At 43.7% G+C, this 16996-nt stretch overlaps 2 protein-coding genes across 2 annotated transcripts; one reads left to right on the forward strand and one right to left on the reverse strand.

Annotated features, from left to right (window-relative positions):
* Positions 1-476: 476 nt before the first annotated feature.
* On the forward strand, positions 477-4041 carry cd27 (CD27 molecule). The gene is made up of 6 exons (XM_041852662.1): positions 477-555; positions 1507-1651; positions 1749-1880; positions 2791-3021; positions 3201-3317; positions 3415-4041. The coding sequence occupies exons 2-6, from the start codon at positions 1507-1509 to the stop codon at positions 3525-3527; spliced, it is 738 nt and encodes a 245-aa protein (XP_041708596.1). The 5' UTR covers positions 477-555; the 3' UTR covers positions 3528-4041.
* A 423-nt stretch (positions 4042-4464) lies between these two features.
* Positions 4465-13060, reverse strand: LOC121542983 (tumor necrosis factor receptor superfamily member 3). The gene is made up of 11 exons (XM_041852651.2): positions 12942-13060; positions 12614-12683; positions 12433-12487; positions 9951-10061; positions 6895-7044; positions 6651-6735; positions 6261-6319; positions 6038-6154; positions 5510-5529; positions 5243-5366; positions 4465-4985 (listed from the first exon to the last, which is right to left on the reverse strand). Exons 2-11 carry the CDS (start codon positions 12680-12682, stop codon positions 4717-4719), a joined length of 1059 nt encoding a protein of 352 aa, XP_041708585.1. The 5' UTR covers position 12683; positions 12942-13060; the 3' UTR covers positions 4465-4716.
* Between the last annotated feature and the right edge of the window lie 3936 nt (positions 13061-16996).

The raw sequence follows: 16996 nt of genomic DNA on the forward strand, positions 1-16996 counted from the left end.
TTAACCCACAGGAGTCAATGTAGCTCAAAAGATCTGTTGTGTACATGTCAGTAAAGAATGTCATAATGTAATTTCTCTCAGTCTGATCTGAGTATGGTTGACTGGACGGTTTATTTAAATAAGAACGGCTGCTGCTTACAGTGAAGAAAATGACTGGTCCTAAGATGAGTGTAATGTAGTCATATTCACTCTGAAATTACCTTGTCATGAAAGCAACAGAGCGAGGGTGAGAGAGACAGACGGACATAAGAGTGTCTTAAAGATTGTTTTGGAACCTAATATCACCGTTTTTGATGAAACAAGAGAGACAGACAAACGGCAGTGGAAAGAAAGGGGGAGGAAGAGGGTAAATGTAGGGTTTTAAGCGGCACGGTGGTTCAGAGTGAACTAGGGGGGTCGTCAGAGAGATAGAGATAGGAGTCTTTTGAAATGGCAGTTTCCCTTATGACTCATCTTTTGAATAATACTCTGACACACTCTGATCCCCAGTTCAGTCACACAGTCAGAGGGTCCAGGGTCACATCTATCTCATTCTCTCATCCTCTCTGAGACACGGTAAGTCAGGCTCTACACTTCCCTACCGAAACAAGTTTTGTTCAGGTCTGTCGTTAGAGTCCTGGGCTTGTTTGTTGTATCTATAATGGCATACAGTTGGACGTGTTTGTGTCGTTGGTTTTGGTACCGCTTAGTTTTGAACTGTCAGCATGTAGATGTTTTGTCTGGAGTCTGTATCATGTATTCTACTTTAGGTGGTCTCCTGTTTGTCATGTCCTTGAAAAACTGTCTCTTATAGCTAGTGTTAGGGGCCTACGATAATGTCCTGCCATTGCAATGCTTTATCTCTTGATAATATATTGTTGGATGATATCTTTATGAATGCGGTATACACTGAGTGTACAAAACATTAGGAACACCTGCTCTTGACATAGACTGACCAGGTAAGTCCAGGTGAAAGCTATGATCCCTTATTGATGTCACCTGTTATATCCACTTCAATCAGTATAGATGAAGGGGAGGAGACAGGTTACAGAAGGATTTTGAAGCCTTGAGACAATTGAGACATGGATTGTGTATGTGTGCCATTTATAGGGTGAATGGGCCAGACAAAATATTTAAGTGCCTTTGAAGGGTGTATGGTAGTAGGTGCCAGGCACACCGATTTGAGTGTGTCAAGAACTACAATGCTGCTGGGTTTTTCAAACTCAACAGTTTCCGGTGTGTATCAAGAATGGTCCACCACCCAAAGAACATCCAGCGAACTTGGCACAACTGTGGGAAGCATTGGAGTCAACATCGGCCAGCATCCCTGTGGAATGCTTTCGACACCTTGTAGAGTTCATGCCCTGATGAATTAAGACTATTCTGAGGGCAAAAGTGGGTGCAACTCAATATTAGGGAGGTGTTCCTAATGTTTTGTACACTCAGTGTATGTCAATGTTCTGAAGGTCTTGTAAAATGTCTGTTAAATATTGACTGTCTTCCTCTCTCTCTCTTCATCCCTCTCAGATGTATCTCTTCTGGTGGATCACCCACATCTTTCTATCCCTCCCTTCTCTCCTCTCTCTTGTCCAATCCCTCACATGCGACAAGGAGAAACAGTATGCTTGGCCACAGTCAGTAAGCCAATGGTGCTGCAACAAGTGTCCACCAGGTAAGCCATTCGAAAAATACTTTTATCAGGTGTGTGTGTGTGTGTGTGTGTGTGTGTGTGTGTGTGTGTGTGTAAATTACTGTGTTGCTCTTTGCAGGTCAGTATATGGTGAGACGCTGCACTGGTCAGAACAGCCCAACCCAGTGTGATGACTGCAGCAACGGCTACTACTCAGACAGCTACAACATCGACAGCAGCTGCAAATCCTGCAATGGCTGCAGCATGAGTGGTGAGTGTGAGTGTGTGTGTGTGTGTGTGTGTGTGTGTGTGTGTGTCTACACATTTCCACCAACCTATGATTGGCACTGATGCTGGTCTTGTCTGGCTGTCTAAAACTGTTACTCACCTGTTTTTCTAAGTCATAGTTATGAAGGACTTTGCACATGAAAACACATAGCCTGCTAGGGATTTTCCCCTTCACTGTACCATGGTGGGACACAGTCAAAGAGAGAGAGGGGCAATGGGAGGGGCCACTGAGAAACACTGACTCACCCACCCAGGAGGAGAGGAGGGTTGGGGGGCCTGGAAGGCAGAAGGGAGGCATGTCTACCAAGTAATGTCAAGGATATCAGTGGTGATGGGGGGGATAGTGGGAGGGGTTAGTGGTAGACAGATAGATACCATCTCACCGGTGGAAATAACCTTTTTACTTTAGAGATAAACATCGGAAAGTGCAGCAGACAGAAATTCATATTTTCATCATATGTTGTCATTGAGTGTGGCGGGGGACCAAAAACAGAGACTATCTAACTATTTTTAAATGTCAACCTGCAAACAGAGGGAAAGCACAGAGGTGGGAGAGGTTTGAGAGTAGCCACAAACTCACAGTGAACACGTTTTAACTGTCAATTTAACTGTCAATCTAGTGAAATGGCTGCTGTGTGTGTGTGTGTGTATGTGTGTGAGAGAGAAGGGTGGGGTCAGACGGTAATATACACTTCAGTTCATTGTGAGTCAAAACCTGATTCAACAAGGTCCTATGAGTCATTTTGAAGATGAGCTATTTTCTCATATTCAGGCATGATTTTAGATTGTGTGTTTGACTACGTGAATAAAACAGTATGTCAATGTCAGTATACATGAAGGGACACAAACGAATAGACCACTTATGACTTGTGTTCCTGTGTGTTATGTTACAGAGCTGGAGTATGTATCTCGCTGTTCGAACAAGAGAAATGATGTGTGCAGCTGTAAACAAGGCTACCGCTGCAGAGGCAGTGGCACGTGTCTGGACTGTGAGGAGAACCCCAGCCCGACCACACCCATCATGCCAGCTACAGTGTCAAACCACTCGGTGCCTGGCATCCCTAACCATAGAGCTGAACCTGTCACCGAACCTGGTACTGGGCCCAGCACAAAACCAAACCAAGGTAAACTACAATAAAATACAATGGATACAAATTATGAAAATGTTCAAAGTGACATGTAAAAATGCCATGAGAGCCAAACAGAAATTAGTCCTCTCTCTCAGAAAGGTGTTCATGTGTACGGCCCTGACCCCTCTCTCTCTCTCTCTCTCCACTCCCCTCTCTCATACACGCACAAACAGATGATAGCAAGTGGCTCCCGGTGTGTGTGACTGCAGTGTGTGTGTGTGTACTGCTCACCTGCCTTGTTGCCATCTCAAAGCTCAAACCTGTTCTGCGATGGATTGGTTCAACAAACAGTAAGTCCACGTCACTGTTAATCTATCCTGTAGTTCTATTGAACACAATACATATGCACGCACATTTGACCTAACCCTCATCTTATTGGTCCATCAGGCTTCTGGTCTTCCAAAAAGATGACTCCAGCCAATCAGAGCACAGCGGAAGAGAAAGTGCCCATGCCGGTCCAGGAAGTGTGTGGAAAGCCAGAGCTGCTACTGGACGTATGATGGAGGAAGTGGGTGTCGAAGGAGAGGATGAGACCTCACAATGGGACAGCGAGCTGGGAGACCCGAGAGACAAACAGACTACCTCACATTCCCATTGATGTGAAGCCAACCTTAAGGCTAGACAGGCTGCTGTATTGTTGTTATGCAGTGGCTTCTGTATCTAGGGCTTTCAGAGAGGACAAGAAAATAGGACAAAAGACACTTTGAAGTATGAAGACACAGGCTAAAGATGAGAGGGGGGGGGTGTATGTGACCGAGAAAGAGCGGAGAGTGAGAGTAACTGGAAGAGTGTGAACGAGAGAGACAGAGAGAGACAGACACGTACACATGCGCACGCACGAATGCACACACACACACAATCATTTGTGTGCTGAATACATGTACAGTACATGTTTATGTTGAAGATGTTTTACACCTTCGTTACAATTATGCTTTTTGCTGTATCTATGCTTTATGCTAGTGTATACTCTTACATAGTAGTGGTTGTTTAAAACATACAGTGCTGTATTTTCAATAAAGAACAGAATCACAAATGTTACCAGGCTACTATAATTTCATACAATCACCCCATCACCTGTATTAATAGAAACATTTGCTTTTAATTTGTGCAAAAACAGTTCAACGTGCCTCATGAACACAGAGAAAAACAGGTAGCAACAGTTGAGACTGAAAGATTATTATACAGTACAATAACAGGAGAGCAAGTGCATGTGAGCATGACCACCATGGTGAGATGTCTAACTCTATCTAGGTCTAGGTCAGAAATGACCACCATGGTGAGATGTCTAACTCTATCTAGGTCTAGGACATAAAATAATGTACATTCTAGAGTTTTGGGATTCACCTGTGTTCTTCTGAGAGTAAGGGCTCTATTCAATCCGTATCGCAGAAGTTCAGCGTTACAGCTTGATAGAAATGTAAAGGCAATGTTCCCGAGTTAGGGGAGACTGCATTCACGGTAAACGCTGTATATGTCGGCTCAATCAGAAATGACCTTACCTTTACATTTCTATAGCTCAATCTGTAACGCTTAAGTGATACAGATTGAATAGAGCCCCAGGTAGATGTTGTCCCTTACCACTGATCCAGGGTCAGACCAGTCTTAATCCTCCTTATGATTAACATTAGGATGTAGGGTTGGCTAAACTGATCCTAGAAGGGAAGCTTTCACTTGGAGTGTCCTCTGATCTCAATCCCCCTCCCCTAATAGCACCTCCTCTTTGGAAATGTGACTGTCCTTCCCTTGTTCCTGTGAAGGGAAGAATACACAGTCCATCTCTCCATTCCTCTCCTCCTGGGATAGATGGATGTTAGGGGAGGGTGTGGGGTGGGCTGGACATCCTTCTCCTTCCTCATCCCTCTCTTTCTGCCCTCTCTCTTCCGTCCCTCCACCCATACCAGTGAACTGGTTGAGTAAACTGAAGATGACTGTTCCAGCATTGTGGACATGGACCGGGCCTGAGAGAGACACAGACAGAGAGAAAGTGATATTAGATTCTATATTCATCATCAGCCTTATTCACTATGGATCTTGAAACTAATCAACTTCCCATGCTAATCCCCCATGGACATCAAAGCATCATATTTGCAAAACTTCAAGTTAAACGACTGACGTGCATCTATAGCAAAACCACAAGAGTAACTCAACCATATTTAGATTCCTTTTTTTTCACGATCTTGGGATGAAAATAATGATTTGTATGTATCCATAGTACCCATATTTGCTGCTGTAAGAGGTGGTGGGTCCACTGTCTGGTGCTTAACACTGGGCTGTGGTTGTCTAGTATGGTGTTGATAAGTTGGCTCTTTGGTCTTGTTAGGCGACGCTTCTCTTACTCCCTTCATAAGAGCACAGAAATCCATAGTTACTGGAATACACAATTGTCAACAATGCCTATATAGGGTTGAGGTCAGGCACACACAAATGACAATGTAAACATTACACACATAATGTAGTTAGTTACCGTAGGTATTACACATACCTTGTTACAGAACTTGAGAGCTGGAAAAAACAGACAAAAATCTATTAGTCAACCCAGCAAACTGATGGTGAGCCATTCATGGGTATTTCATTGATGAATCATCTATGATTGAAAGGGCAATGTTTTATTGACATTTTAGTCATTTAGCAGACGCTCTTATCCAGAGCGACTTACAGTTAGTGAGTGCATACATTTTATAATCTAACTCCGCATTTTAATGCTTTCTAGGTACATGTAGACACTAGAAACAGGTAAGTAGGTCTACACAGAGAGAGTGTTGCAATTCTTTCATTAAATTACATTCACGAGAAGCTACAGTTGGCTCCCAGTGCAGACCTACTTCTTGAAAAATCCTGAGATCTGACATCACTGTCTAATCCTTCTTCATCTCATTCTAGTGTCCAGAGAGAGAGAGAGAGAGAGAGAGAGAGAGAGAGAGAGAGAGAGAGAGAGAGAGAGAGAGAGTTGGTCTGCTCTAACACAATGATCTAACTACAGTTGAGACTGAACAGAGGAACACTGCCTTACCTTGTTTGAAACAGGCTTCATCTCCTGGGCGACGGATACATAACAGAATGATAACGGCTAGGATTCCAATGACCACCATAGGACACAAAATGGCTGCCAAGTGTTTGCTGGTGTCAGCTGGTGGGGAAAGGAGATGGAGAAACTACTGTATCTGTACCTTACCACAGTTTCAATATATGCTGACTGTAATGAAAATAACTGATGGACACACACACACACTCACCTGTTGTGTGATGTGTGGCGTTGCCTGCTTGTGAGACTGGTGATCCTGGAGTGTCACAGCTGGGTGAGACAGAGGTAAAGGACTCATCATGTAACACATCCATACACATTCACAGCCTGTCAACACTGAAGTGGGGCCATGCCACTGAGCTGAGAAATGTATTTAATATCCCAAATATCCATTACCACTTTGATATATGACAATTCTTTGATACCGGATCTTCTGGTATGAAGGTTATATACAATAAAATAACAACCTTGCCAGAACTAGCCCTCCTGACAGGAGAAGGCTTTAAGCAGAGCCTCTTTATCTGTCTGGTTACAGTATGTGACAGTCTGTGACAGTCTGTGACAGTATGTGTAGGGAATATAAAAAAGGATAAAGGCTCACTGGGGAGGTTGACAGCGTCCAGCGGAAGAGGAAGTCCTGCTGTGTTCAGAGGAAGTTCCTGTCTGGTTGTTTCTGATGCCCACTACTGTAATCAGACAAAGTGCACACAGGCAGGAAAACATCAACATCTATCCACAACCAAACACACTGATTCAATATCCAGAACCTGGCAAAAATACAACACAGTGAAGGAAGACAGGCATAAGAGAAGGCCAATGGGCAACACACACACACAGTACAGTACCATTGCTAGGTGGCAGCAGCTGAGGGATCATCTCACAGTCTCTACAATTTCCTGTCTGGTCATCTTGGTCGGTGCAGGTAAAACCAGGCTCACAGCGACATCTAGCGTTCGATACAGAAGTGCACGGCTCAACCTCCACCAGGTGCAAATCTGACACACAGACCCAAACAAACACAGCCAAAACAAAAGGTTTAGTTAGTACAGCTATTACATGGTAATAAATAGTGTCCATACTGTAGACATACATTCTATGACTTTTGGTAAGAAATTACATATATGGCATATGGAAATCATAAGAGGGCGGTTTATGGAGATAGGGGGGACGGACTGAGAGTAGCTGAGGGGTGGGTTTAAAAGCTCATGTTCTATAATAGTTATGACTGAAAACACGATGTATAATGTATAAGCACTATCTACAGTGGGGAAAAAAAGTATTTAGTCAGCCACCAATTGTGCAAGTTCTCCCACTTAAAAAGATGAGAGAGGCCTGTAATTTTCATCATAGGTACACGTCAACTATGACCAGACAAAATGAGAAAAGAAATTCCAGAAAATCACATTGTACGATTTTTTATGAATTTATTTGCAAATTATGGTGGAAAATAAGTATTTGGTCACCTACAAACAAGCAAGATTTCTGGCTCTCACAGACCTGTAACTTCTTCGTTAAGAGGCTCCTCTGTCCTCCACTCGTTACCTGTATTAATGGCACCTGTTTGAACTTGTTATCAGTATAAAAGACACCTGTCCACAACTTCAAACAGTCACACTCCAAACTCCACTATGGCCAAGACCAAAGAGCTGTCAAAGGACACCAGAAACAAAATTGTAGACCTGCACCAGGCTGGGAAGACTGAATCTGCAATAGGTAAGCAGCTTGGTTTGAAGAAATCAACTGTGGGAGAAATTATTAGGAAATGGAAGACATACAAGACCACTGATAATCTCCCTCAATCTGGGGGCTCCACGCAAGATCTCACCCCGTGGGGTCAAAATGATCACAAGAACGGTGAGCAAAAATCCCAGAACCACACGGGGGGACCTAGTGAATGACCTGCAGAGAGCTGGGACCAAAGTAACAAAGCCAGCCATCAGTAACACACTACGCCGCCAGGGACTCAAATCCTGCAGTGCCAGACGTGTCCCCCTGCTTAAGCCAGTACATGTCCAGGCCCATCTGAAGTTTGCTAGAGTGCATTTGGATGATCCAGAAGAGGATTGGGAGAATGTCATATGGTCAGATGAAAACAAAATAGAACTTTTTGGTAAAAACTCAACTCGTCGTGTTTGGAGGACAAATAATGCTGAGTTGCATCCAAAGAACACCATACCTACTGTGAAGCATGGGGGGTGGAAACATCATGCTTTGGGGATGTTTTTCTGCAAAGGGACCAGGACGACTAATCCGTGTAAAGGAAAGAATGAATGGGGCCATGTATCGTGAGATGTTGAGTGAAAACCTCCTTCCATCAGCAAGGGCATTGAAGATGAAACGTGGCTGGGTCTTTCAGCATGACAATGATCCCAAACACACCGCCCGGGCAACGAAGGAGTGGCTTCGTAAGAAGCATTTCAAGGTCCTGGAGTGGCCTAGCCAGTCTCCAGATCTCAACCCCATAGAAAATCTTTGGAGGGAGTTGAAAGTCCATGTTGCCCAGCGACAGCCCTAAAACATCACTGCTCTAGAGGAGATCTGCATGGAGGAATGGGCCAAAATACCAGCAACAGTGTGTGAAAACCTTGTGAAGACTTACAGAAAACGTTTGACCTGTGTCATTGCCAACAAAGGGTATATAACAAAGTATTGAGAAACTTTTGTTATTGACCAAATACTTATTTTCCACCATAATTTGCAAATAAATTCATTAAAAATCCTACAATGTGATTTTCTGGATTTTCTTTTCTCATTTTGTCTGTCATAGTTGACGTGTACCTATGATGAAAATTACAGGCCTCTCTCATCTTTTTAAGTGGGAGAACTTGCACAATTGGTGGCTGACCAAATACTTTTTTTCCCCACTGTGTCTAGATGTAATGTGTATGGGGCTCCTGAGTGGCGCAGTGGTCTAAGGCACTGCATCGCAGTGCTAACTGTGCCACTAGAGATCCTGGTTCGAATCCAGGCTCTGTCGCAGCCGGCCGCGACCGGGAGACTCATGGGCAACGCACAATTTGTCCAGGGTAGGGGAGGGAATGGCCGGCAGGGATGTAGCTCAGTTGATAGAGCATGGCGTTTGCAACGCCAGGGTTGTGGGTTCGATTCCCACGGGGGGGCAGTATAAAAAAAATATGTATTCACTAACTGTAAGTCGCTCTGGATAAGAGCGTCTGCTAAATGACTAAAATGTAAATGTAAAATATCAAATTACTTTATTCTTGCTAAGTAACTACTGTAAAAAAATGTTTTATGTAAGATGGGTGTAGAATGTACATGTAACAACAAAATAAAAAGCTGTAGGACCTCCCAAGTGGCGCAGTGGTCTAAGGCAATGCATCGCGGTCTAAGGCATCACTACAGACCCGGGTTCGATCCCGGGCTGTATCACAACCGGTGTGCTCGGGCGGCGCACAATTGACCCAGCTTCGTCCGGGTTAGGGGAGGGCTTTGCGGGGGGTTTACTTGGCTCATCACGCTCTAGCGACTCATTGTGGCGGGCCGGGCGCCTGCAAGCTGACTCTGGTAGTCAGTTGAACGGTGTTCCCTCCGACACATTGGTGCGGCTGGATACCGGGTTAAGCGGGCAGGTCATGTTTCGGAGGACGCATGACTGGACCTTCGCCTCCCGAGCCTGTTGAGGAGTTGCAGCGATGAGACAAGATCGAAATTGGTGAGAAAAAAGGGGGTGAAATAAAAAATGACCTGTTAAAAAAAAGTGTATTTTCTTCCTCCGAAGATGGGCCAAAAATATATAAAATAAGAATGATAAAAAGTTAACAAAAAAATAACAAATAAATGACATAATGATTTACAAACAGTATACAGTTGAAGTGTTTCTCACTAAATAAAGTGTTACTCAGATGTTACATTGCTCTGTGAATGAGTTGTGTTTATGTACCACGTTTGCAGTCTTTGAAGCAGGAATGACAACTGGACTCAGCGTTCAATTGTGTTGTGTAGGAACCATCACGACAGGGAGAGCACTCTGAACAGGACCTCTGATAATGACCTGAGATAGAGAGAGAGGGGAGGTGAAAGATATGGAAAGATATCAAATCAAGTTTATTGGTTGCATACACAGTTTAGCAGATGTTATAGCGGGTGCAGCGAAATGCGTATGTTACTAGCTCCTAACAGTGCAGTAAAATGTCACAAATAAGTACACAAATAATTTAAGTGTGTTTTTTTTATAAGAAATCAAGAACGTCGGGTTGAATCCAATTAACAACCCAAATGCAATCTATGCATATGTACACTGGAAGATTTACTAAGAATTATATGTACAGCAGTAGATACAGTTGAAGTCGGAAATTTACATACACTTAGGTTGGAGTCATTAAAACTTGTTTTTCAACCACTCCACCACTTTCTTGTTAACAAACTATAGTTTTGGCAAGTCGGTTAGGACATCTACTTTGTGCATGACACAAGTAATTTTTCCAACAATTGTTTACAGACAGATTATTTCACTTATAATTCACTGTATCACAATTCCAGTGGGTCAGAAGTTTACATACACTAAGTTGACTGTACCTTTAAACAGCTTGGAAAATTCCAGAAAATGATGTCATGGCTTTAGAAGCTTCTGATAGGCTAATTGACATAATTTGAGTCAATTGGAGGTGTACCTGTGGATGTATTTCAAGGCCTACCTTCAAACTCAGTGCCTCTTTGCTTGACATCATCGGAAAATCAAAAGAAATCAGCCAAGACCTCAGAAAAAATATTGTAGACCAGCACAAATCTTGTTCATCCTTGGGAGAAATTTCCAAACACCTGAAGGTACCACGTTCATCTGTACAAACAATAAACACCATGGGACCACGCAGCCTTCATACCGCTCAGGAAGGAGACGCGTTCTGTCTCCTAGAGATTAACGTACTTTGGTGCGAAAAGTGCAAATCAATCCCAGAACAACAGCAAAGGACCTTGTGAAGATGCTGGAGGAAACAGGTACAAAAGTATCTATATCCACAGTAAAACGAGTCCTATATCGACATAACCTGAAAGGTCGCTCAGCAAGGAAGAAAACACTGCTCCAAAACCGCCATAAAAAAGCCTGAAAGCCAGGAAGTTAAAGCTTGGTCGCAAATGGGTCTTCCAAATGGACAATGACCCAAGCATACTTCCAAAGTTGTGGCAAAATGGCTTAAGGACAACAAAGTCAAGGTATTGGAGTGGCCATCACAAAGCCCTGACCTCAATCCTATAGAAAATTTGTGGGCAGAACTGAAAAAGCGTGTGCGAGCAAGGAGGCCTACAAACCTGACTCAGTTACACCAGGTCTGTCAGGAGGAATGGGCCAAAATTCACCCAACTTATTGTGGGGAGCTTGTGGAAGGCTACCCGAAACGTTTGATCCAAGTTAAACAATTTAAAGGCAACGCTACCAAATACTAATTGAGTGTATGTAAACTTCTGACCCACTGGGAATGTGATGAAATAAATAAAAGCTGAAATAAATCATTCTCTCTACTATTATTCTGACATTTCACATTCTTAAAATAAAGTGGTGATCCTAACTGACCTAAGACAGTGAATTTTTACTAGGATTAAATGTCAGGAATTGTGAAAAACTGAGTTTAAATGTATTCGGCTAAGGTGTATGTAAACTTCCGACTTCAACTGTATATTAGAATGAGCTATGTTGGGAATACAGTATTTAAATACTCAGTGTGAAACGGGAAGTGTCCAGTGGTTCAATGTCTCTAAGACATGGGACAGCAGATATGGAGTAAAGGAAATTAAGTTTGGGAAAAATATAGGGAAATAGAGCGATAGAGAGAACGAGCTAGAAAGAGAGGAGCGAGGAGAGAGTGAAGAGACAAGGGAAGTTAAGGCATAAGTAAGCACTACAATAACAATACGAACTGATAGACGCTGCAGTTTTATAAATGTCCTGTAGTAGACCACATGAGTATTGGATGTCAGAACATAATGCTAACTCTTTTTGACACATAGGCACACACACATTCAGGTACCGTTTTAGTACACAGTCTGTTGCTGACTGAGAAGAGAGGGAGTATAGTGACAGAGAGCAGAGAATAACAGGAAGAGATGGAGAGCTCAGAGCGAGAGCCTTTTGGCCTAGTCTGCATACTAATGAAGGATGTGGTCATAGCACAGCGCTCCAGTTCTCATCATGAGAGAGAGAGAAACCATCTCATAGTTTCCTCATGATTCCTAAGAACCTATGCACATTCAGACACTCACATGCGCACACTCACACACATTCTGAAACAAACTATTAATGTAGAAAATGGTAATATGTTGTGATTGTAGGACGAAGTGATAAAATGTGGAGATGAGGGCAGAAAAATAAGGGAAATATAAATCAAATAAAAAGTAAGGGGCTATCATGAAGGGCATTTCTTTCTCACCTGGCGGACACAGTCTGCACTGTCTCCCTGCATCCATGTAATATGTCTCTGTAGTCTGACAACACACAACACAAACACACAGTCTCATGAGATCTATGATACTGTCAAACGGTTATAACAGATTTCATAAGCAGTCATAACAAATAATAAGAACGGACATAAAAAGGGACAAAATGGTTACCAGAGGATATGAGAATGCTAGGTGTGCAGACAACATCAGCGCAGCCGCAAAGAACTGTTCCACCGCCATTCTATAAACAATGATAAATCATTAACTATCTGTCATTTGAGTTCATTCAGTAACATTTCTAAATAGGTATTAAAAAGTACACGCAACAAATAATGCCAAAAGACATTACAAGGTTACTACATGTTGAAAATCTGTACATTTATCATAATTTGATGGTGACTGCACTAACTTCTAGCTTTGAGCCTCAATTCAGTTCAAAATATATCAATGTAAAAATCTGTGGTGAAAACAACCAACACATAAGATAATATAGTCTTACCTTTAGCACTGCCAAGTATTTGTTGTCTATAACTTCGACTCTTCCCCCCCCCAAACTATTATTCTCTAAGGTGTGTCTCTCTCTCTCTTCTCTACCCATCCTTTGCGTCATTATTTCCTTCACCTGTGACATCTTCCTCTCTTCCTGTCTCTCCCGCCCACTGTGTACTGACAGTGATGTGGTGGTGTATTTACAAGCTAGAGACAGACAGGCAGACAAGACATGCAGACAAGACAGGCATGTCAACAGGGTGACTAATGCTTCTGAACCAAAGTCTCATCATTTTCGACACATATTAAGATGTGAAAGACAGATTGTCACAAACATTTTCTCTCGCTGTCCTCGTAAAGATAGCATATCAGGCAGGTGCAGTTCAGGAAGTACAGACACATATAGTAGCCAATGCAAGTGGGTTTCTAGCCTCCAGTGATGCTATCTCTTGCATCTTCACCCAACGCTTAGGTTTACCTCCACTGTACTCATATCCTTCCATATCCTTGTCTGTACATAATGCCCTGAATCCATTCAACAACGCCTGGAAATCGGCCCCTTTTTTCCTCTGTACCCAACGCACTAGAAGACCAGTTCTTAAAGCCTTTAGCCGGATCCTTATTCTACTCCTCCTCTGTTCCTCTGGTGATGTAGAGGTTAACCCAGGCCCTGTAGCCCCCAGTATCACTCCTACTCCCCAGACGCTATCATTTGTTGACTTCTGTAATCGCAAAAGCCTTGGTTTCTTGCATGTTAACATCAGAAGCCTCCTCCCTAAGTTTGAGTTATTCACTGCGTTAGCACACTCAGCCAACCCTGATGTTCTAGCAGTGTCTGAATCCTGGCTTAGGAAGGCCACCAAAGATTCTGAAATGTCCATTCCCAACTATAACATTTTCCGTCTAGATAGAACTGCCAAAGGGGGCGGAGTTGCAATCTACTGTAGAGATAGCCTGCAGAGCTCTATCATACTATCCAGGTCTGTGCCCAAACAGTTTGAGCTTCTACTTCTAAAAATCCACCTTTCCAGAAATAAGTCTCTCACTGTTGCCACTTGCTACAGACCCCCATCAGCCCCTAGCTGTGCCCTGAACACCATATGTAAATTGATTGCCCCCCAATCTATCCTCAGAGTTCGTATTGCTTGGTGACCTAAACTGGGATATGCTTAACACCCCGGCCGTCCTACAATCTAAACTAGATGCCCTCAATCTCACACAAATTATCAAGGAACCTACCAGGTACAACCCTAAATCCGTTAACATGGGCACCCTCATAGATATCATCCTGACTAATTTACCCTCTAAATACACCTCCGCTCTCTTCAACCAGGATCTCAGCGATCACTGCCTCATTGCCTGCGTCCGTAATGGGTCCGCGGTCAAACGACCACCCCTCATCACTGTCAAACGCTCCCTAAAACACTTCAGCGAGCAGGCCTTTCTAATTGACCTGGCCCGGGTATCCTGGATGGATATTGACCTCATTCCGTCAGTAGAGGATGCCTGGTTGTTCTTTAAAAGTGCTTTCCTCTCCATCTTAAATAAGCATGCCCCATTCAAAAAATTCAGAACTAAGAACAGATATAGCCCCTGGTTCAACCCAGACTTGACTGCCCTTGACCAGCACAAAAACATCCTGTGGCGTACGGCATTAGCATCGAACAGCCCCTGCGATATGCAACTTTTCAGGGAAGTTAGGAACCAATATACACAATCAGTTAGGAAAGCAAAGGCTAAGTTTTTCAAACAGAAATTTGCATCCTGTAGCACTAACTCCAAAAAGTTTTGGGACACTGTAGTCCATGGAGAATAAGAGCACCTCCTCCCAGCTGCCCACTGCACTGAGGCTAGGAAACACTGTCACTACCGATAAATCTACGATAATCGAAAATTTCAACAAGCATTTTGCTACGGCTGGCCATGCTTTCCACCTGGCTACCCCTACCCCGGCCACCAGTTCTGCACCCTCCGCTGCAACTTGTCCATGCCCCCCCCACTTCTCCTTCACCATAATTCCGATAGCTGATGTTCTGAAAGAGCTGCAAAATCTGGACCTCTACAAATCAGCTGGGCTAGACAATCTGGACCCTTTCTTTCTAAAATTAGCAGCCGAAATTGTCACCCCTATCACCAGCCTGTTCAACCTCTCTTTCGTATCGTCTGAGATCCCCAGAGAGTGGAAAGCTGCCGCGGTCATCCCCCTCTTCAAAAGGGGGTGACACTAGATCCAAACTGTTACAGACCTATATCCATCCTGCCCTGCCTTTCGAAAGTATTTGAAAGCCAAGTTAACAAACAGATCACCGACCATTTAGAATCCCACCGTACCTTCTCCGCTATGCAATCTGGTTTCCGAGCTGGTCATGGGTGTACCTCAGCCACGCTCAAGGTCCTAAACCACGATCGATAAAAGACAGTACTGTGCAGCCGTCTTCATTGACCTGGCCAAGGCTTTTGACTCTGTCAATCACCGCATTCTTATTGGCAGACTAAATAGCCTTGGTGTCTCAAATGACTGCCTCGCCTGGTTCACCAACTACTTCTCAGATAGAGTTCAATGTGTCAAATTGGAGGGCCTGTTGTCTGGACCTCTGGCAGTCTCTATGGGGGTGCCACAGGGTTCAATCTCGGGCCGACTCTATTCTCTGTGTATATCAATGATGTCGCTCTTGCTGCTGGTGACTCTCAGATCCACCTCTACGCAGACAACACCATTTTGTATACATCTGGCCCTTCATTGGACACTGTGTTAACAAACCTCCAAACGAGCTTCAATGCCATACAACACTCCTTCCGTAGCCTCCAACTGCTCTTAAACGCTAGTAAAACTAAATGCATGCTCTTCAATCGAACGCTGCTTGCACCCGCCTGCCCGACTAGAATCACTACTCTCGGCGACTCTGACTTAGAATATGTGGACAACTACAAATACCTAGATGTCTGGTTAGACTGTAAACTCGGCCTCCCGAGTGGCCACTAGAGATCCTGGTTCGAATCCAGGCTCTGCTGTAGCCGGCCGCAACCGGGAGACCATTGGGGCGGCGCACAATTGGCCCAGCGTCGTCCAGGGTAGGGGAGGGAATGGCAGGCAGGGAGGTAGCTCAGTTGATAGAGCATGGCGTTTGCAACGCCAGGGTTGTGGGTTCGTTTCCCACGGGGGGCCAGTATGAAAATAATAATGTATGCACTAACTGTAAGTCGCTCTGGATAAGAGCGTCTGCTAAATGACGTAAATGTAAATGTAAATGTAAATGTAAACTCTCCTTCCTAAAGCCTCCTTCACTCATGCTGCCAAACATGCCCTCGTAAAACGGACTATCCTACCAATTCTTGACTTTGGCGATGTCATTTACAAAATAGCTTCCAACACTCTACTCAGCAAATTGGATGTAGTCTATCACAGTGCCATCCGTTTTGTCACCAAAGCCCCATATACTACCCACCATTGTGACCTGTACGCTCTCGTTGGCTGGCCCTCACTACATATTCGTCGCCAAACCCACTGGCTCCAGGTCATCTATAAATCCCTTCTAGGCAAATACCCGCCTTATCTTAGCTCATTGGTCACCATAGCAACACCCACCCGTAGTATGCGTTCCAGCAGGTATATCTCACTGGTCATCCCCAAAGCCAACACCCCCTTTGGTCGCCATTCCTTCCAGTTCTCTGCTGCAAATGACTGGAACGAACTGCAAAAATCTCTGAAGCTGGAGACACTTATCTCCCTCACTATCTTTAAGCATCAGTTGTCAGAGCAGCTTACCGATCACTGCACCTGTACACAGCCCATCTGTAATTAGCCCACCCAACTACCTCATCCCCATATTGTTATTTACATTGTTATTTATTTTGCTCATTTGCACCCCAGTATCTCTATTTGCACATAATCTTCTGCACATCTATCACTCCAGTGTTAATACTAAATTATAATTGTAATTATTTTGCACTATGGCCTATTTATTACTTGCACACACTGTATATAGATTTTCTATTGTGTTATTGACTGTACATTTTGTTTATTCCATATGTAACTCTGTGTCGTTATTGTTTTTTCCGCACTGC

Source organism: Coregonus clupeaformis, unplaced genomic scaffold, assembly GCF_020615455.1.
Source record: "Coregonus clupeaformis isolate EN_2021a unplaced genomic scaffold, ASM2061545v1 scaf0440, whole genome shotgun sequence".
NCBI lineage: Eukaryota > Metazoa > Chordata > Actinopteri > Salmoniformes > Salmonidae > Coregonus > Coregonus clupeaformis.